General features: G+C 41.6%; 1 protein-coding gene across 2 annotated transcripts in view; it reads right to left on the bottom strand.

Moving 5' to 3' along the window:
• The window catches only part of LOC139635141 (transmembrane and coiled-coil domain protein 3-like), a 42,380-nt gene extending 19,987 nt beyond the window's left edge, over window positions 1-22,393 (bottom strand). The window contains exon 1 of one of the 2 annotated variants that reach the window (XM_071502165.1): window positions 22,239-22,393. In XM_071502165.1, coding sequence (XP_071358266.1) covers window positions 22,239-22,283 — 45 coding nt within the window. In that variant the 5' untranslated portion in view covers window positions 22,284-22,393. Of the gene's footprint in view, window positions 1-6,941; window positions 7,223-22,238 lie in introns of those variants that run through there. The other variant, XM_071502166.1, reaches the window with a different exon arrangement.

Genomic DNA, 22,393 nt, shown 5'->3' with positions numbered 1-22,393 from the left:
TCTGCATTGACTTTATTTACACACAGTTCATTGCAGAGCATGTGTTTGACTAAGGCTACGACTACAGTACTTTCATTATTTTCTTTGTTGTAACTGATCAATCATTGAATCTGTTCTGTGTAAAGTCAGCACAAAAACAGAGCCACAGATTTTGCTCCAGTGTTTTATGTTTCAGTGTTTTATATTCAGCTTTAGGTTTTATATGTGTGTATTTTTTAATTGTGTAAGCTTTTTTTGTCTCAGTAGTATCTTGTTACCACGTTGGTTCTATATGTTACATGTGTTATATGTTACATGTTCTTGGGCTGCTCCTTTTTCAATTGTCCATTCTGGTGGAAAATAAAGTTCAAAATGAAACTGAAACGAGTAGTTGACTACTTTCGATACTTTTAGTTATTTATTAATCACTTTTGTCATTTTTTTAAGCAGATGTACCAAAATTCATCTCGTTTCATGCTTTCAATTTGAAAATGTGGCTGTTTTTTAAAGGCTTTTAATGTAGTAAATCAAATATCTATAGGTTTTGGTCTATCAACTTGATCAATAAATCCACAAATGGACTAAAAATGATAACCATTAGTTTCAGCCCTATCAAAGTGTCTATCACAATTTCTGTATCTTCAAATGTTTGTTTTTTTCCAAACTGTCCAAAACCAAAAATAGTTAATTCACCTGATGTAAAACAGAGAAAAACAGCAAATCTCCATATTTTAGAAGCTGGAACCAACAAATATCTGGAATCTTTAGCTTATTAAATCACGATTTATCGATTAGCAGAAATGTCGTTAATGAATTTTCTGTGAATCAGTGAATAGACTGATGTGTAACAGCAGTGCTAACCAAGTACAACAAAGTGGCTCCAAACAACAGTTTCATGATAAATTCATCTGTTGATAATGACATGACATAAAACAGAAAAACACATTCTCACATTTTGAGACACAGAGAAAACTGAATGCTTAACAACTGCTCTTGGAAAACGACAATTGTTGGTCAATCCATCAACTGTTTCATCACTTAGTGAATTAATTCATATATTCAAATGACTAAATTGTCATTATAGCAGATTGTAGCACGACAGTGATTTGTTGATTAATCAATTAGACAATCGGAAATTTATCTGCAATTATTTTGGTGTCATTTTTTTAAGCAAAAATGACAAATCTTTGATGTTTCCAGCTTCTCAGATGTTTTTGTTGTACATGATACTAAAGTGAATATTTTTGCGTTTTGGGCTGTTTGACGGGCTGATGGAAATTATATCAGGACGAAACTTTTAAATGATTTTTTGGGAAAATAATTGGCAGATAACGAAGTAACGACAATAATAGTTAGCTGCAGTCCTAGCAGGCTGTAATGATTGTGCAGAAGCCACACTGTTGAGTGGTTTGAAATTAGAGTGTGAGACGGGTTGAACCAAATTTAAGCAGCTAGCCAAACACATCTCCTCACACAGTATAACAATTGGCAATGAATCAGCTTTATATGCAATGACTAGGGGGGAAAAGCTGTGTGTGTGTGTGTGCGTGTGTGTGTGTGTGTGTGTGTTAGTGCAACACAGGATCTCTTTGATGGGCAGAGTATTTGTGTGTTGGTTAATCCGCACCGTGTTACTCACACACCCGGCATCACTGCTGCTGTGTCTATTCACTGTCAGCTTAGCCCACTCAATCCCTAATCCAAAAGCAGAGAGAGAAAGACCCAGAGAGAGAGAGGGGGAGGGAGGGAGAGAGAGAGAGAGGGGCGGAGAGATAAACCTATGTACCTGCATGTGAAACTTCCCAATAATTTACATTTCACAGACCGCCTCTCTCTTTGCACGGCTCGGCTTCCTCCTCTCACGCTTGCGCGTCCGCTCATTTTAATAAGGTTAAGCCTCGTTTATTCCGGGGTACGACAAAGAAAGGGCTAGGGAAACAGATTCCACTGGTTGCTGTGACAACAGACGCGACCGAGTAGAGCTGGGCTCGCACCTCGCTGTAATAACCAATGAAGCGAGTCGAAGGGCGAAGACCATCAGTCAGCTCCCATTCAACAACATTCACTCCTCCCGGTTTGTTCTCTCAATGGCCGAACAAAGGCCACAGCTCAGCTCATCACTGTGATTTGTGGTGCTGATGGGGGACTCTGTCAGTTTGTATATGTGTGTGTGTGTGTGTGTGTGTGTGTACTGGCCATACAAACTAGGCTCACTGCAGAAACTGGTTTCCTGTAGCCTACAGACGCAGAACTAAAAAACAAGCTCTGACCTGCTGCATGAAATCAGCTGTTGTCTCACTTAGAAGAAAATTCATAAACCCTCAAGGCTGGAACACATTACACAACTTTTAAGCTCCATTTTTACTCTGCTTTTATTGTCTCTTGTTCATGCAAAGAACTAGAGCTGCAACGATAAGACGATTCATCAATTTATCTGCAACTATTTTTATCTTCAACTAATCGTTAAAGTAATCTTTTAAGCAAAAATGCGAAAAATCCTCAGATTCATGCTTTCCCAGTGTCTCAGATTTTCTGCTCTTCTATAATTTATGTCATTATAAAATGATTTTGGACTGTTCATCGGACAAAATGATTATTAATGAACTATCAACCCGCTAGGGTAGAGAGGATTGACTTATTCAGGACCATTGTGATCATTTCAAAAACATGTCATTTGTCATTTAAATGTTAAAATGAGCCAGTTAACCAGTTACATATGAACAAAGAAGGACACAGCCAATGAGAGATTAAGAAATTAATGAATTTAGTAAAAAGAAAGTGTGAGAAGACATTTTTTGGTGCTCATCTAATATGTGAATTCACTGGACTCCTGCTCTGGGCTGATAGCACCCTGAAGGATTTCAAGAGACTAAATATAAAAATGAGTTCAGCCAGTCCCTCCCTCTGTTTTGTTTTTGTTGTGTCAACCAACAGTCATGGAGTTAAATACTCTAACTGATTTTTTCCACAACAGACTGAACTGTTGATTAATATTTTAATAATTCTACGATCATTTCCTTGATAAATTGTCACAAGATGCTAAAAAAAACCCCAAAACATTCTATTAAAATTTCCACAGAACTCAGGGTGACTTCTTTAAATATCTTCCAACCAACAGTCCAAAACTCAAAGATGTTCAGTTTACTATGATATAAAACCACTAAATACTGCACATCGTCACATTTATGAAGCACAAACCAAAGAATATTTAGCTATTTTCTTGATAAAATGACTTTAGAGCTGCAATGATTAGTCCAAAACATGCATTAGCTGATCTATAGAACAATAATCAGATACAATGTTCGTGCCGATTTCAGCCTCAGATACCAAGACCAGCTGCTTTTCTTTGTCTTACATAATTTCAAACTGAATATCTTTAGGTATTGTTTTCATTTTTTAGCATTTCCAAACCATTTATTGATTAAATTAAAGAACTTGGCAGATCAATCATAATAATAATGGCTACAATCATTAGATGCAGAACACCTACAATACATAACTGTTACTGAAAGTACAAACAACATTTAAATGTGATGAACAACTGCGCAGACAGAAGAATATTTTACATCCTACCTGATAAATAAAACAATCAAAGACTTCCTGTTCTGTCTGCAATCAGGTAGAAATAAATGTTCCTGCACAGTCTGATTATTTTAGCTTCTCTTTGGTGTCTCACAATCCAGCGCTGAAGCTCACAAAAGTCTCTGCATGATTCACTTCTCAGCCAAAACAAACAAACAAACACATTGTATCTGGATGTGACTGATGGCAGACAAATGCTATTTCAGTAATAAATAGATTCCGGTTATCTCTTGTGCCAAGAGACATTGAATTAGACCTTGGGCAAAACAATTTTTACTGACGTGAGTCTAAAGAAGAAAATCTTAGGAAAACATGCTGCTGCCCAGAGGGAACACTGTGGGGAACTCAGAGAAGGAAACACAACCCTATCCCTTTCCTTTAGATCAAAAACACACACAAAAGTCCAGCGTGCAAATCTTGCTCTTTGAAAGTGATCTAACGATAGCAGAAGAAAAGGCTCCATGCGTTAATTATACACCACCACCCACACAGAGACACACTGTTTAGGCTTTTGTAAACACACACGCACACACACACGCACACACAAGCACGACCTGACCTTTAAGAGGCATCCATATTGATATTTTGATGAACCAAGTCAACGATGGTCCTTCTACCTGGCTCAACAAATCAATTTCCTCGCTGGCATCGGTCGCCTTCTCTTTTCATCACAGAGGAGGTAAGCTCTGCACCGTCTGCATGGTTAGCACACATGCCAAGCCTCCGCAGGTGCTGATGTGGGTCTCCCAGAAGACCACAACCCTCAGAACTAAAGAGATGCTGATGAAATGCCAAATCTTTTAGTGTGCATTATGTATGACGGGTAAGAGCTGAGGTTAGGAGACATGTTTTTCATCCTGCTGCGCTAAATTTAGGTCTGCAAACACGAAAAAAGATCTAGATTAGGAAGAAGTAATGTGTAACATCATTACTGAGAAAGGCCTGCTCATTAAACAACACATTTAAGGTGGTATCTGGAGCATTTATGGGCTCTATAGATGAGTTTTTAGTGATTAGAACAGAAAAATCAATAGTGTTCAAAAGGCTGATTTATGGTCTTTTTCTTTAAACAGCTAATACAGAAATAAATGCATTGGAAATACCTGCAAAATTAGTCTTAATGAATCAGTTGTTTGGTCTGTTAAATTAATAAACGTATGATCAATATTTCCTAAAGCCCAAGGTGATAATTCTGAACGCTTGTTTTTCTCCACCAAGTCAAAAACCTCAAACTTTATCATTAACAACAAAGAAAAGCAACAAATCCTCACATTTGAGAAGCTGGACCTGGTTAAACTTCTACGTTTATGCTTGAAAAATGACTTTAAGGATTAATCGATTAGCAAAATAATCATTTTTAGTGGCTCAACTGATTGATTAAGAGACCAACTGTTTCAACTCTAACATTTAAGTTACTCAGCTGGGCTGCTATTTAGGTAAGATCAAATTTTCTGACCAAATGTGAGACCAGCTGAGAATAACTGGTTATGAATTTATAATAAAATAAAGTAAATGAAAGAAAAAGGTTGCTGCCTTTCAGACACAAGACCTTCCAGCTACTCATTGGAAAATGTGCTTGAGGGAAGTAAGTGACTAATGCTGTATCCCTCCACAGCAACTACCGCTGAGGTGCCTTCGGGCAATGCACTTCATTTTGCACCAACGGAGCTGCTTGGCAGTAAACAATGTTTGCACTGGCCTGCTCCCAGGTGTGATCGCGAAGCATCACTGGAAAGATGTTCAGTCGACACCCCCGTAAGTATCCCCTGAGTGCTGTCAAATAAAGGTTAATCACTGAGGACGGGATGGTTTGCCTCCAGTTCCTGAACAGCTCATAAAGCCCTCATGAGTTTTAAAATGCCCCTGGGTGTTATCTTGTGTACCTGGGTGTACTGACTAACTGACTAACAGACAGCAGGACAAGATACCACAGAGACACGGTTCACAGTTGTGTATGTGGGTGTCAGCTGGCAAGAAAATCCTGTTCCCATCCCTCAAAGGAGAGAAGCTGTCTGAGTGGCTCTTTTCACTGTTACATTCAAATTAAGTCAAAGTGAAGAAGAAAATCACAACATTAAAGCAATTTTAGGAGACCTTTAAAATGGGGGTTCACTCGAGAGCGGAGAATTGCATGGCAACACAAAATCCTGTGCACCTTGTATCCATGTAGAGTCCTTCACACAACTCTTAGCCCAGAAGTCTGTACGATTGTTCCGCACAGGGCTTCACAGAGCAGAAGCTCCTTTGTATGTGCGTCCCTTGTAACTGGGTCAGAGAAGAATCTGCTGTTCTGCCACAGCACGTCATGTTATCCAACCTTTAGGAGGAATAATATAGTGGCACAACCATGTCACCACCGCATGCGTGGCATTCGTGCAAAACATAACAGGAAGGCACTTACTGTATGGCCAGTTGCCCTTGTACAACAATGAGCTCTGTAGTACATATGGAGTGGTCTAAAAAAAAAAAACACTCAATATGGTTGGATATGATGACAGAAAGAAGAAAGCCTGCAGACAGTCTAGATAAACCTGCTCCACCACTGGCTCTGCCTGAGGGTGCCTATACTGTCCACAAACAGTCCACTTGATGTCTAGGTGATATAATGGCTGCACAATAAAAGGTCGCCTGAGCACAGTGTCAAATCGACAATATGACAACTACATGATCTGAAAGAAGCGCATCTCATCTCCACCAAACTCCGTTAGAAAATATGTCAATTTAATGTTGCCTCACATATCAGTGAAGCTACAGTTGTGCAACATGATATAAGAGGTTTCAGAAGTGGAGGACTCTTCTCCATACTGCTTACCGCAGTCCCTTTTTATAGACCACGATTGTGGGAATGAAAAAATAGCAAGAGACCAATGTTAAAAATAGAGAATTTAAAAGAAAATTAAGTGACTGGAGCGTCGGATTTGTGCCGAAATGCAAAAAGGCTCCGGGTGATTGATTAGGAGTATGTTGATATATTATTCCCGACAATAATTTAAGCTTTATTCTCATTAAATGTGACATGTTTGTCTCCTCAGAAGAAAACAAAAGGTGTTCGGCAGAGAAAGACCTGACAGCTGTTTGCTATTGAACAAAACACTGCTTGGGGAAAAAAAAAAAGGAGGATTTCCAGCTTCACTCATTCTCTCCTGACAGAAACTCGACGGTTAGCTAGTTTTAGAGGCAATAAAATGACCTGTGAACTCTTTATGTGTTAATTAAAGTCGACATTTTCCACCTAATTAACACCAAATGTCTTATCTCGACGTAGACTTAAAGGGGGGGGGACGTAAACGCAACGATTTTAAATTCCCGGGTAACGTTACAGCGGTTAGCTAGCTAACGTCCACTAACTTCATCAACAGTTAAAGAAAATGTATATTTACCATTTTACCGCCGCTGGTGTAACTCTGCCCCTACTTCTGATAAACTTTTCTCCACAGCAGCGCAACAAGCTCCGGACATAATCTCCGGGCTCCCGCTCCGTCGTCCTCAGGTGTAAAGTTGACCGTTGTCCGTTAGCGTCGCCGGTGCTACACATGCCATCACGGCTCCCACCCGCCGCCGCCGCCGGTGCTGCTGCTGCTGCCGCCGCCGCTGCTGGACACCGACCAACGGCGGCAACGGTACGTTTTGCTCCCCGGTCCAGCCCGCCGCCGTAATCCTCTTAAACCCCGGGAGCCTTGGGAAGCGCAGTGTGTGGCTACGCCCCGCCCACCGGGCTGCACGGAGGGAGGGGTTGTGAGAGATATCGAATACACCCACATTAATTATGAATGAGGAGCTGTCAGGTCCAAATTAAAGCAGCTGTTTAATTCAGATTTACACAAAATGTTTGGTCATAAAAAGTAGCTATTGTTGGAAAATGATTTAGCTCATTATTTTACGTTAAAGTAATCTACTACAACACCTTTATTAGGTGCACCTATGCAACTCATGTAGAGCTGAAATAACTGGAAACTATTCTGATTATAAATTGATTATTTATTTTCATTATCAATTTTTAACCATGAAACGTTTGATGGTTCCGGGTTCTCCAGTGTGAGGATTTACCTTCTCTTTATACTGCTGGCTGAACAATTGTAATCAATTCTAAATGGGGAAGTCCAGTTCTACACCACTGCAAACTGCAACCTCAATAGTAAACATATAGTTGAATTAACAGCTCTCTGACAGTGTGAGTCAAAACTGATTATTATTATCTTTGTAAAAGTGGAATTTATGGCTGAGCTCTTGTATTGGATTGCACTTAATTTTACTGCTGTACCTCAAAAAGTATCCACTAAGTATAAAAGTAGAAGTGAAAGTACATGTAGATAAGTATTATAAGCTAAATGTATCTCAGGTATCAACATAAAGTATCCATTAAGCAGACCGGCCCCTTTCAGAGTGTTAGAATAAAATTTAAATGATTAGATTATATAGGCAGAATTTCAATGTAGTAGCTCATCATGAAGGAGCTAATTTAACTACTTTTGATACTATTGTGAAGTTTATTCTACAAAAATGCACATCTTAAATTGAAGATGTGTATTGGATGAAAATATCTGAAAAGAAATAAATAAATGTGGAAGAGTAAAAATTACAATAATTCCCTCTGAAATGTTGTAAAGTAGAAGTATAAAGTAGAATAACACGTAAATACTTCAGTTAAGTATCTTAAAAAGTATGAAACATACTGTAAGTTATGTGATGCTGGCTTATTAATTACGCATCAAGTTATTGTCTGTGATGATCATCAGGTGGTTGTTTTTTTTAACTTAATAGAAATTTATAAAGCTCTATATTCATCCCGGTATTCCTCTACTCTCTCAACTTTATAACTTTTCCATCATTTACATGCATAGCTTGTGTTAACAGCTGACTAAAACACAGTCACCTTGATAATTCACTGGCTGAAATAGGCAGACGTGACACAGGCCATATCTCAAGTGAAAAGATGGATGAATTACCCCACAAAGGTCTGGGGATTGAGTCATGAATGATTAAAAGGCACAGCAGGTCTGCTCTGGTCCTCCTGATAAAGAAACCAATTAGTATCATGAGCATCATGTCATATGATCCAGGCCTGGTGATAGTTTACTGTCCAAGCACACTATAACAATACATGCTCACAATACAAGTCCTTCCTCGACCTGCCATCTTATAAACACGCCAAGGTACTCAGAGGTTTTATCTCTGTCCTGGTCTTCTGTCATTCTTTATCACTTTATTCCCTCTCATACATAGATCGACCTGAAGCCCACTTTATGAGGCCTGCGAGTGAGTCAGCCCCCTGTTAATCATTGAGACAAGTGTGCGTGTTGACAGGTTGGACACTCCGAGGCTCGGTGATTCAGCCTGCAGGGCAAAAAAAAAAAGAAAAGAAAAAAAACCCAGCACCTGGCACCGAGGCTGCCTGCAGGGCAATATCCCCTTTATTGAAATGTGAATCTGATCCAGGCCGATTCAATCACATCATTTCCGTGAGTGCATGTGTTGTGTGCATATTTAGAAATCTCACTGCTCGGCTCTGGGATAGATAGATCTACAACAAATCTCTCTGTTATGATCAATCCAAATAACCTAATACACTTCCAGTCCATTTCCCCCGGGTATTGATTTATAAAATCCATGCTCATGCGTGTGAAAGAGAGATAGCAGGCAGAGAGTTAAATGTGACATTTAATTAGGCCTGGATCAGTGTTCTCTTTGTACTTTAGCATTGATTTGGTTCAGAGAGGGCACTGGCTGCAGGCTCGCCAAAAAAAAAACAAAAAAAAACTTTAGCCTTATGTAAATGCCATTAAGAGCAGATGTCTAATGGGTATTGCCACACTAAATGACACGTGAAGCTGTAAAACTGGAAAACAGCGACAGAAGAGCATTTTAAGACTATTCTCTCTGCCCGCTCTGATTCAATGCGAGAAAATCAAACGATTCTGTCAGAGCTGAGCTGACACTCACATTCACATACTGCCTGACATGCATGCAGTTGCAGCTCTTCATCTAAATGTCACTACATTTGACTTTTAATAAGTTCAGTAGAGTTCAAAATACAATTATCCTACAAATAGAGAGACGCTGCACAGCATTTTTATTCTGCCTGTGTAAATGTCAGAATTCTTAGTTATTAGATGATGTAAATTTCGCGTGTGCGTCAAGGAAATAAACATTTGCATGTAAATATTAAAAATGGATGCTGTTAATTATAAGATGCCATTGTTCCCCTTCCCCACCAGCAATGTTTGTGTTCTTTATGGACTTCCCAGCCCACTTCCTGTCTCAGCCGTGACATCACTCTGACCTCCATAACACCAGAGACTTCCGGGATACTGATACTGGTCCAGAGCATTTGGGTGGGGCTCGGGATTGTTTAGGTGCGAGGCAGGGATCAGGACGTTCTGCTCTAACTGCTGTTCTGTTGCAATCAAACAATGTTACACAACTAAGCTCATGCAGTGGGGTCCAAAAGTCTGAGACCTCGTTCCCCTTCACTTACTTCTCTATCAGTATACCTGACTTCAATGCAGCTGCAGTACCCAGAAAAATAGAAACACCCGTATGATGAAACGCAATGCAACACAATAACCTTGCATTAATAAAGATGTTCTACTGAAGTTGTTTGTGTATTGGCTCAACTCTAGGGTACGTTTTGAAGCTAAGCCCGTGTTGTTGTTATTGCACTGGGGTAAGTTATGTTGAAGATGTTTCTAATACTTTGTCCACCTAATCGACATATATGGAGGAGAAGATTATTAGATTATTAGAAACACATTACAATAGCAATGAGCCCTCGTCCTAAACTACCATACTAGATGTCTGTCCCTACCCTCTGATACACATGGGTAATATTGTGGAACAGTCACGGCTGAAAGAAACAAAGGTTGACTATAGGTTTCAAACAGGAAATGAACAGAAGTCACCTGCAATAAAGTCTTATGTTTTGTTGACGCCTCCATCCACCCTGACCTCCTCCTTATGTTGCTGATTAATGACGTCATCTGACCTCCGCCTTTGCTCCCATCATTACTGCTTCAGCCACTGGGGTGCGCTGTCACTCGAACGTAAACGTAGTTTTATTCCATTTGCTGAAATAACTGATGCAGTCTTACACAACTGCTAGCTGTAACCTGTCGCTTAACAACAAAACACCGCTATGGGTCATAACAAGCTGCCTAAATAAACGACCTATGGGGTCGTTTTTATATGAGAGGACAGTCTCTATAATAGAATAATATAATATAATATAATCGAAAATCGCCTTAGGTTCAGAGAATGTCTTCAAATTGTGACTATCAAAAAAAAAAAAGAGATGTTTAATTTTCAATCATTTATAACTGAGAAAAGCAGCAAATCCTCACAGTTGATAAGCTGGAAGCAGAGAATTAGCTTAATACTATATGACTTAAATTAATTTGAACAAGCACAAAAGCAAAATACACTGTGCTCTTCTATCTCTGGTCACTGAGTGTACTACGGTGTTACTATAATTGACCTTAATGCTACAACAATATGTCATTCGATGCATGTAACCATCTTCAGTGTTAATGTTAGTTACTTCCATGCCAGTAAAATTGACGTCAATGCTAATATTAGTTTCCATAGCTCACTGTCTGTGTGACTAACTTCATCGAATATGTGTGTGAGAAAGCAAGGAACAGACAGAGAGTGAGAGTGAGACAAGAAACTGAGAACTAATTGACACACAGCTGTCTTAATCCGGCCCTGCTATCACCATGTCTCTGAGTCAGACAGGAAGGAAAACTCTCTCGAGCAGACTGTGTGGTCAGATGTCAGATGTCTCTCTGTGAGTAGAAATGTCCCTCTCCTTCCTCATTTCTTTTGTTTCTTCTAAGATCTACCACCACTACTGCGACTGTGACAGAGACACACACACCCACAAATATTTTATGGACGTAATACAGACTGTCAAATCAACTCAGATCAACTTATGTTAGGGAGATGAGATTAAGATCATGTTTAATTAATCTCGCACCAATTCTTCTCCATTACATAGACAAGAAACTTATGTGTGTGAGTGGTATGTGAGTAAATGATAACGTATAACTTTCAGAGCTCCAGGAAAAGGACATTACGTGGAGAGAATTACATTAAGATCCATAATATTTTACTGTTATGACTCCCGTCTGATGTCTCGCTGGTATCACTCTTTGCAGAGAGGCTCTAATGCGTTTATATTTTTGTGGGAATACATCTACATCCAGATGAGCACAGATGCAAAAAGCGGCGTTCCACGGCTGTGTGCATCTGTAGGTATAACTCATCTTTTATCCTCTGTGCCAAGCAGGGCAAAGTCAGATCAACACCAGTTCAGTCAGAATCAAATGAACAGGGAGACGCTTGCACGTACACATGCACATCCTTTGGGCTCAGTAATTGGAGCAGTGAAGTTATGGTGTATTTTTGGATTATATAACCCCCACAGAAGCCCCATCCAAGAAAAAAAATTAAAAAATCCCCTCTTTCATCGCAACCCCTCTTCATCTTTCTGTGCTTGCTTATAACCTGTCCTCAAATCTCACTCTCTTCTTATTAAATCTGTCAAACCTCCTTCTCGCTTCCTTTATTATAAGTTGATGCTTTCGTGCCAGCAATTACATTTTCCTTCATGATGTGTCTCTCTCGCAGATGATAATTTCCGTGCCTGTCTCTTTCACCTCATTACTTTTATCTCTCCCACAATCTTCCCTTCATTTCTTCCACCTATTGCCGTGCCTAGGTAACTTAGGATTTCGTCTTCAGCGAGCCCTTCAAACACTGCAGCCTTTCTTCAGTCAAGAAAGGGCTCGGGATCTGTGTCACCCTGAAAAACTAAAATTTATGTAACCCCTCAGGATCTCGCTGCCAAAAAAGATGGATCTGTCAGTAAGGCTTGTTTCAGCTACACAAATGTTCTTTCCACCTTGTGCTATTGATGCTGATAGGCTCCATTAGGCTCGGTAGCGGATGAGTAATGATCCTTACTGGCATGCAAACACAAACAAGTTGTGACAGAGAGCGGGGCAGAGGGCATCGGGGAGGTTGCTGCTGTGGCTACCAGTTGGCAATGGGGACCAGTGACTAATCAGTCTGAGCATCCATATATAACACTGAGCATTAGCAATAAGCTGAGAAGACTCAGTCTGACATGGTATTATCAGACACACTGCAGTGGCAGGGTCAGCTATAATAGGAAGCCCCTATGAAATGCAGACTTGAGAACAAACAGTCAGAGACCATGTCTATGTTGCACAAGGTATTTATAAATCCTTCGCAATGCATCACAACTGATATCATCAGTTGATGGTGAACCCGTTGGCAAACATTTGCTTATTTATGCATTCGGCAGATAAGGAGTGAGCTATTTGCATGTTATGTCCACCTAATGTAAATCCAAAATCCATATCATCCATATCTCATATCAGCTCTGTTTCATCAATTCCTGAGAAAAAAAAATGCCTGAAACTCATCACTGTGACAAATTTTACATACATGTGATCTTTTTTTTTTTAATATAAAAGCCACTTTAAGTATTTAAGTAAATGGATTGCTAGGAAACATGCTATCAAATCTGTAGCATCACAAACTAGCATATAATCCCCCCCCACCCCCACCCCTCCAAAAAAACCTAAGCAAGGCTAACAATAAAAATTGTGATGAAATTGTGAAAAAATTTTTGTGAACCTAGATATGACTTTATTTGTGCATGAAGAAATATTAGTTCCAGCTAGTTTAGCTAGATTGTTGTTCTTGTAAGATGTAATTAAAATGTTTTCCATTTTATCTGGACTTGGTAAACGTTTGAACTTAAGATGCTTGTGCAACCGGCTCCAGAGCTAAGTCACTGTCCACTTTTCAGTTGTTGCCTTCTCTCCTCTGCCTGCTATCTGTACCTCAATAGAAACTTTTTCTTTCAAACAAATTAATAGGAGAAGCTTCACTACTCCTCCTCCTCCTCCTCCTCTTCATGCTGCCTGAGGTCTTTTCAGCCTTTATGATAGCATTTCTTCAGGGAGGGCTGAGGTTCCCTGCTTTCCAGCTGTGCCTTTTGTCCCAGCCTAGCAGGGGAACTAAATCAATGGGGCATTTGAATGGGCATGCTGGGAATGGAAAAGGTTTGCCGGGCTTTGTGGCGCTCTGGCGGTAAATTCAAGCTGACTGGAGATGAAGCTCTGCAGCAGATAGAAGCAGTACTGTCAAGGTTAATAACATGGCCACAATTTCACAAACCCCGATGCAATTTTATTGCATGCAATTGTGTAAATGGCAGTGATGATACTATTAAAATGTCTGCCTGAACAGGCAGAACAGAGACAGGGGTTTTAGTAGCCTGGAGGTGGAAGTACCCAGGTTATAAATCCCCCAAACCAACTGGGAAAATACAGTTGAAGAATGGGTCTTTCCCCTCCCTTAAAAACTGCTGCAAAACTGGACTCTACATGCAAAATAAAGAGAAACCATGAGCTTCTTATCATGTTGAAGGGGTGCTTCAATTAGATACATCATTACTAGGTTGGATCAGGCTATAAATGAGGATCCAAGGTCATGTTATCTGTACTTTTTATGGGAATTTGGGGACTTAATAATAATAATAATAATAATAAAATCCTGTTTATTGCATCAGGCATCAAGTCTAGGAAACATTCTTTCATTTCGATAATTCTGAAAGTGAACAAAGCTAAGAATCAATAGTTTGATTCCAACTTTTCCTCCTTGACATGTAGCACATATTCAACACTTGTATTCACAGTGTACTGAGGTTTGATGCCCCAGTTCTACGAAGGATTCAGTATTTCTCCATCTGAATTTCATTCCTGATAGAACAATTTTGAAATTGAATTGAAACAGCAATTTTCTAGAGAAATCAATTCACAGAAGGTTCACTATGAATAAAATATGAAAAATCCATATAATTTTATAAAGTTTGAGGGGTGGTGGTGAGGGCTTGATCACAGTATTTTTAAAACCCGGGTTTCAGGCCTGGTTGGATCCCTGCCCTCATTTATCTCGGAGAACCTGCATTTCAGAGCGTATTGATTCTACAAGCTTGCTGTGGTGCTTCTCATTATTTTCAGACAGTTGGTGCCGTCGCTGGTACAGTTAAATTATTTTCTGCAAATCTACGTGTACCTGCTATTTCATCAGCAACTGGCTTTCATCCACAGGCGGCTTCTGCCTTTTCCCTGTCACTTTGTTCTTGGGGAACGCTCTTCACTGTCATGCACGAATACCCTGAGATTGAATTTCTTCCGAATGCCTTACACCAGTGAATGCAAATCTTTTGTCTCCCTACTTACTGAAAAACATTATAGTTTAAGCTCAATAGCAGACTCATTACAGCTTCTTTGGCGCCATGATTATCTGTTCAGCATAGTTTTGCATTAGCAAGAAGAAGAACGTCTTGTTTTACTGAGGGCAACAGGGCAGCTGTGACTGTGGGGCCGGTAGCCTACTGCTTTCACCTTGTGAGCCTGTGTCCTGTCCTGGACAGATTTCACACTGATACCTGCTGCATGTTTTAACTCTACTTTCGTTATATTCTCCTGATCCGAACGCTGCAGCCACACTGTGGTATGAGCTGAGCTCGACTATCAGAATGGGTGAATGCTTTCATAAAGGACAGTGCCGCCCCTCTAAGACCTCCACAGGCTGTTTGAAATAAATATCTAAGGGGTCACACTTTCAAAGCCTGTGGGGGAGGAGTGGTAGGGCACCAGCCACGCTTTCATGTGTCATCTTGCTACATGCCCACACCTCGGCCCACCCTGCACCACCAGCCTGTGACATTTCAGCCCCTTTGTCTTCCTCTAAGTGGTTTTTCTTTTTGTTTTTTTGAAGAATAAATGACAGCTGCTGTGATATGTGGGCATCAGCATTAAAGCGAGAGGTCAGAGAGAGATAAAAGGAGACGGCTGAACAGACAATCATCTTCATTTATCTGTCAATATATTACATAGGCCTAACTCAAGAGACACATACTGTAGGATGGCTCATGGCAGCCATTACTCCATCAACAGAATAGTTGCAACCCATTATTCGGTTTGTGTATGTGTCTGTCAGCTTATTTGCTTTCTTGTGGCGATTAAGATGAGAAGACGCCTCTCTTAAGTCTGCTCATCAAAAATGAAGCCACAGCCATTAGCTTAGCTTAGCATAACGACGGGAAACAGAGGGAAGCAGCCAGCAAGCGAGGATTGGAAGGTGGGCGTCCTGTCTTTGTGCTAAGCTAATTGGCTGGGGTGCTAAGCTAACATGACTGGGGTATCAATCAGCTAACTAAACAAACTGATAGCTGTCATATCTGTATGTTAAATATGAGGCTATAGCCAGTACCCAGTTAGCTTAGCTACAGCTAGCCTAGCACATTTACCCACAAAACCACAAGGTTTTTACACTTTGAGTTTTGCACAGATTAAAAAAAACAAGAAATAATGTGTTACCCTTGTACAGAGTCAGGCTAGCTGTTTCCCCCGTTTCCAGTATTTATGCTAAGCTAAGCTAACTGGCTGACGGCTGTAGCTTCATACTGGTATCAATCTTCTCGTCTAACTCTCTGTAGGATGGTAAACACACATTTATTACTTTGAGTCGTAAAGTGTCAAACATTTGCAGCTTTTATTTTCTCTTTCTGTTTACATGGACTCAGGTATCCTGGTTTTTTAGGCTACTCTCAACATGGTGGGAAAAAAACACCTCTCAGAATAAACTGGCAGCTGTGCATAAAATCAAGGCAGGATGAGGCAAGAAGATCAGACAGGGAACCTGACAGGAGAAAACAGATGACAACAGAGAACAGACTAAACCTGTTTATGGTATAAAGCCTGTTTTACCCTTTAGAGCAGGTAACTAGAGGCCACAGACACAGACAAGGTTATGTGTTAATGAGGCTGAGCATGTACACAATCTGCACACACACACACACACACACACACACACACAAAGATAAATGTACACTGCTTTTTTTAGCTTTAATTTAACCTGACAAGTTGATCATGAATAAATCCTCATATCTGTTGCAACGTTATTCCCACACCTGGAAAGAAAATGCATTAATTATTTTCCAGGCCTCAACAACACACACACACACACACACACACACACACATTTGTGACCGCGGCAAATTTAATTAATAATGGCTTGAATGACTCACGGCAACAGGTGGAAACACTTCTACTGCATTATATTTCAGAGGGAAATATTGTACTTCTTTTACTTCTTGTACTTTTACTTCACTACATTTATTTGACTGCTATAATAACTAGTTACTTTGCATTTAGTTAAAAAGAGCTACACTTTGACATCATTAACCCTCTTGGAGCCAGGTTCATTTTGGTTCATTATTGTCCTTTTAACCCACATGCATGGTGCCCTTTTTTCCAGCACAAACTCAGCTATAAGTCAGAATTCTTCTTTTGTCAATTTAACAAAGTATGAAGCTGCAAGGACCCAAAAATAGACCCCCCCCAAAAAAAATGGCACAGGTTCCCCTCCTCCCCTACCAAAGGAACGTCTCTCTCTATCCTGGAGAGAGATGTCAACAGGCTTTTTAAGAAGCAGAACCCCCGCAAAGCAGCCGGTCCTGACTCTGTCTCTCCATCATCCCTGAAGCACTGTGCTGATCAGCTGTCTCCAGTGTTCACAGACATCTTCAACACCTCACTGGAGACCTGCCACGTGCCAGCCTGCTTCAAATCCTCCACCATCATCCCTGTCCCCAAAAAACCAAGGCCCACAGGACTAAATGACTATAGACCCATTGCCCTGACCTCTGTGGTCATGAAATCATTTGAGCGTCTTGTCCTGTCCCATCTCAAATCCATCACTGACCCACTCCTGGACCCCCTGCAGTTCGCCTACAGAGCCAACAGGTCTGTAGACGACGCCGTCAACATGGCTCTCCACTTCATCCTCCAGCACCTGGACTCCTCAGGGACCTATGCCAGGATCCTGTTTGTGGACTTCAGCTCTGCCTTCAACACCATCATCCCGGCTCTGCTGCAGGACAAGCTCTCCCAGCTGAGCGTGCCTGACTCCACCTGCAGGTGGATCACCGACTTCCTGTCTGACAGGAGGCAGCACGTGAAGCTAGGAAAGCACGTGTCTGACTCCCAGACCATCAGCACTGGATCCCCACAAGGCTGCGTTCTTTCTCCTCTGCTCTTCTCCCTGTACACCAACACCTGCACCTCCAGCCATCAGTCTGTCAAGCTCCTGAAGTTTGCAGACGACACCACTCTCATTGGACTCATCTCTGATGGCGATGAGTCTGCCTACAGGTGGGAGACTGAGCGTCTGGTGACCTGGTGCAGGCAGAACAACCTAGAGCTAAACGCTCTGAAGACAGTGGAAATGATAGTGGACTTCAGGAAGAGCCCAGCCCCACCCACCCCCATCACCCTGTGTGACTCCCCCGTGGCTACCGTGGAGCATTTCCGCTTCTTGGGAACCACCATCACACAGGATCTCAAATGGGAGCTAAACATCAGCTCCCTCATCAAAAAAGCTCAGCAGAGGATGTATTTCCTGAGGCAATTGAAGAAGTTCAACCTGCCAAGGACTATGATGGTGAACTTCTACACCTCCATCATTGAGTCCATCCTCACCTCCTCCATCACCATCTGGTACGCTGCTGCCACGGAGAGGGACAATAACAGACTGCAGCGTATCATCCACTCTGCTGAGAAGGTGATTGGCTGCAATCTTCCGTCCCTCCAGGACCTGTACGCCTCAAGGACTCTGAGGCGTGCAGGGAAGATTGTAGCTGACTCCTCCCACCCTGGACACAAACTCTTTGAGACACTCCCCTCTGGCAGGAGGCTGCGGTCCTTCAGGACCAAAACCTCTCGCCACAAAAATAGCTTCTTCCCATCTGCTATCAGCCTCATCAACAAGGCTAGAGAGCCCCACTGTTGCTGATCAATTGCACCAATCACCAGAAAAAATTCCTTGTATGTGAAAACATACTTGGCAATAAAACTGATTCTGATTCTGATTCTGATTCTGATTCTGATTCTGATCATCACTAAGGAAGTGGCTGCTAGCGTCATCTCTTGTTGCCATGGTGACAAATTGAGTGGTGCATCTGTGACAAACATGATGAGAAATGAATGGAGACGATATAATGTCAGCTGACATTTGTTTGCGTGTGAGTGTGTGTGTGCAGAATTAGGGGCTGGGGTCTGCAGATGCAGCTCGAACAGATTTACTTGGTCATCAGTGAAGGTCATTATCTTCATCAGGGAAATTATACACATGCAGATACACACACGTTTCCCTGGTTTAATCAGTGTGACGGGGCGCCTGTGCTTAATGAGGTCAAATTCAGGTTGTGTACATCTGCTTTCTGTCTCCTGAGGTTGTTAGTGAAGGACATGCAGTGTTTACTACAGATATTTGGTACTTGGTAATGCTGAAATGATTAATTGACGAAGTGGTTGAAAGCACAATTTTCTGTTTTATAAATAAATCAAACATTTGCCGGTTCCTGCTTCTAAAATGTTAGAATTTGCCACTTTTCTCTGTTTTATATGACTATAAATTAAACATCTTTGGGTTTTGGACAGTTGGTTGAACAATACAGGCTGTGGGGAAAACAGTACTAAATCAGGGGTGAGATTAAAGGTGCATGTGGGTGTTGTAAAAACAGCAGAAGTTAGTTATTGTATAGATTTTATGCTCAGCTATCAACACAGTGAGCAGTTGGAGCTGTGGCACTGTTCATAGAGGCAATTAAAGAACTAATTGCACTGGCCGAGGATTTTTTTTCATCATAATTTTCTCCATAAAAACATCCAGAACAAACCAAACTAAACCACTGAACCAAAGCCAGACACCAACAGACAAGAAAATAAATAATGAAAATAGTTGTTAGTTGCTGCTTTTTAATTGAGGTGGAGGCAGAAACACAGGCACATTTTCAAAACTATCTCTACACGGTCCCTCATTGACGCTGAACAATCACTTGCCCTCCCTCGAGGCTGTACAGTTTATTTTGTTAATCAATTCACTTCCTGAGCTTGTACAGCCGCCGGCGTCCTGGTGCAACAAGCTCTCTAAGCCATGTACATCACGAGAGAGAGTGAGCAGAGAGTTTCAGGGCGAAATGATGAAAATGATGTAATATTCAGCTGCAGCGGCAAAGGCAAAGAGCGTGGGTTTATGTTTTTGTTCATAGCAGACGCCCTTAATACACTCGGTAAAAAAAACCGTCTGGAAGTAATTACGGTGGCAGGAAAATATGAGTAATGATGGGACTGCACTTAACCAGTGGTGGCAAATAATGAATCAGGACCAACAATGAATCTAATCTAATTCTTTACCAGACAGACGAGATGCTTATTTTGTTATGCAGTGACTCACTGTTCGTGTTGACCTTTACCTCATGAATGTAAATCTTATAGCATTAAACCACAATGTCTGTCAATCATTACATTGCAGCACCTTTCACATTATTTTTCAAAAAGTGTAGAAATACCAGTGAAAGTTGGTGCAGTCACCGTGTTCACTTTAATGGCTGCATGACCACAGTGGGTGGGCCTAGTTTTTAGCAGAGCACGGGGTCAGCATCATTGTATTTCAGCAGGCTTATATCACCACATAAATAATAAGCAGCATATTTACGTGGGCAGAGAAAGCTGCATATATCACAATGAGGAGCTGAGGCTCCACATCACACTGAGGCAGAAATCATGTAAGAGGCTACAGCCATGCTAGCAGCTCGGCTCTGCTAACTGCTGCTGGAATGTCATTGGTTTTGCAGGAATATGACCCTAAAGTAAAGGTCTGCATTTATATGGAGCTTTTCTAGTCTTCTCGACCAAGTGCTTTACACTATGAGTTACATTCACCCAAGGAAACTTGGTTGGTGGACGACCTGATCTACGTCCTGAGCCACAGCCACTAACTGGACATGAAATTAAAATAGTGACCAAAGTCTACCTCATGGTGGCGCTAGTGGAGAAACCAGGAGATCTCCACGGTCAGAGGGATTCATCCTCTGTGGACCATGAATGTCTGCACAAAATTTCACGACAATCCGAACATTTGTCGTTGAGAGATTCCTGTGAGTTAAAGTGGTGGGTGGTGCAACGAACCAACATCACCGCCCTTGAGCCAAGCCGCTAACACCCCAACAAAAACCATCACATCCACTGCCCCTGTTTTCACTTTTCTCCTGATCCGACCCTTTGAGTGGTGAGCCTCGTGGTGCATCACTGAGAGCATCTGAGGATAAAAGTAAAAAGAACACACAGACACACACCTACCCCGTGAGCTGCGAGAAAATTGTGCTGTTGACACATTACACTGTGATCTCCACGAAGATATATCACCTCTGTTATGGGATAAACACACACAGCTTAATGAGAGAGAATGAAGGGGGGGGGGGGGGGTTGGGGAGGGTGGTGGCGGCGGGGGGGCAAGGTCTCACATGCTGTGTATCTGAGACACAGTGATGGTTACCATGGTAAACGGATGGAAGTGAGCACAGTTCACAGTCGCAGATCATCTCCATTTCTAAGGCTTTGTAGACAGAGGATTTAACAACATATCAAGGACGCAGAAGCTGTGAAAACACAGATCAATTCTAATTATGGACCCGCTCCAGAACTTTTTTCTGCAGAGCTGAGACCTTGAGGAGGGTGAAAACACGCTGTGGAGCAATAAAAAAAAGAAAGAAAGAAAGCAACGTCCTGCTGCTTCTACTATTTCCATGTCTGTGGACTGACGAAGGCTGCTGGCCTGACAGGAAGAGCCCCATTATACTGGAGGAGTTACGTAACTTTTTTTTTTTTTTTACAGCATTTTGTTGTGCATATACCGGCAGACTGTGGCAGCATAATGCATGCACACAAAAATAAAAACCGTGCCGTGTCAGCACAATGAGGGCAGCCCAAAGCACAGAGACCACAAAGGGGTGGTGTTCAGGGGGGGTGCTTACTCTTTTAAGACGCTGAGTGCAATGACCAGACATTTTTGATGGAGGGGCTGAGATCATGATGGACAGATAAAGACAGGAGGAACACAAACATGACCTCCAGCTCAGCGCTCAGCAGCAGCTCAACAGAGAAACTCCAGGGATGTTTTTCTAAGAGTGAGAAAGGAAGAAAGAAAAGGAAAATGAAAAGCAGCTGCAATTTCAAGAGGTGCATGATCTATGACATGCTGCACACATTCCTTAAATGTTACCCAAGCTGCGAAGGCCAATCACACGCTTCACATCGACACGGACAAAAAGAGACGTGGTGAAACTTGTCTGAGCCAACCTTAAAAGCAGCTTCCCTGATTATCTTTGCTCACAAAAACACATGATGACACATTTAACAACAAGGAAAATAAATGAGATCAACCTTCTTCTTTAGTGCTCTGCCTTAAAATCTGTTATCTAAATAAACAGAGCTACACCGAGAATGCCAGGTCCTGGACAGCGCCCCCGAAAAGCTATCAACATTTACAATCCTGGTTTCTAACAGAGCACATGTCACATAAAGAGCTCCTCATGTGACCCGGGTGAATGTCGGGTTCATGAGGGCGATAATGTGCAGCTGATTACATGTGACTCCTTTTTCTTTTTTTTTTCTTTCATTCACGCAGAAGAGACAAACAGCAGCAGAAGTGACTCCCTCATCTATCACACCGAGCACAGACAGAAAAGTCAACAACAAGGAGCCGGATTGAGAGTCGAAACAAGTGCGAATGCTAACCTCAGTCACATAGATGAGTGGAATAGCGCTGTAGTTCTTCCTCATGCCTCCTCTTCCTCACAGCCTGGGGTCAAAGTGCATGCCACAGCAGCTTCAGAAGACCCCTGCACATCAGAGAGCTGTGTCTGCCTCTTTGAAGTTTTAGGACTACCCTC

The sequence above is a fragment of the Trachinotus anak genome, unplaced genomic scaffold, assembly GCF_046630095.1.
Source record: "Trachinotus anak isolate AG129_WGS33_773 ecotype Australia unplaced genomic scaffold, CSIRO_AGI_Tana_v1 ptg000018l, whole genome shotgun sequence".
Classification (NCBI taxonomy): domain Eukaryota; kingdom Metazoa; phylum Chordata; class Actinopteri; order Carangiformes; family Carangidae; genus Trachinotus; species Trachinotus anak.
This window is presented reverse-complemented; position numbering and strand designations above follow the sequence as displayed.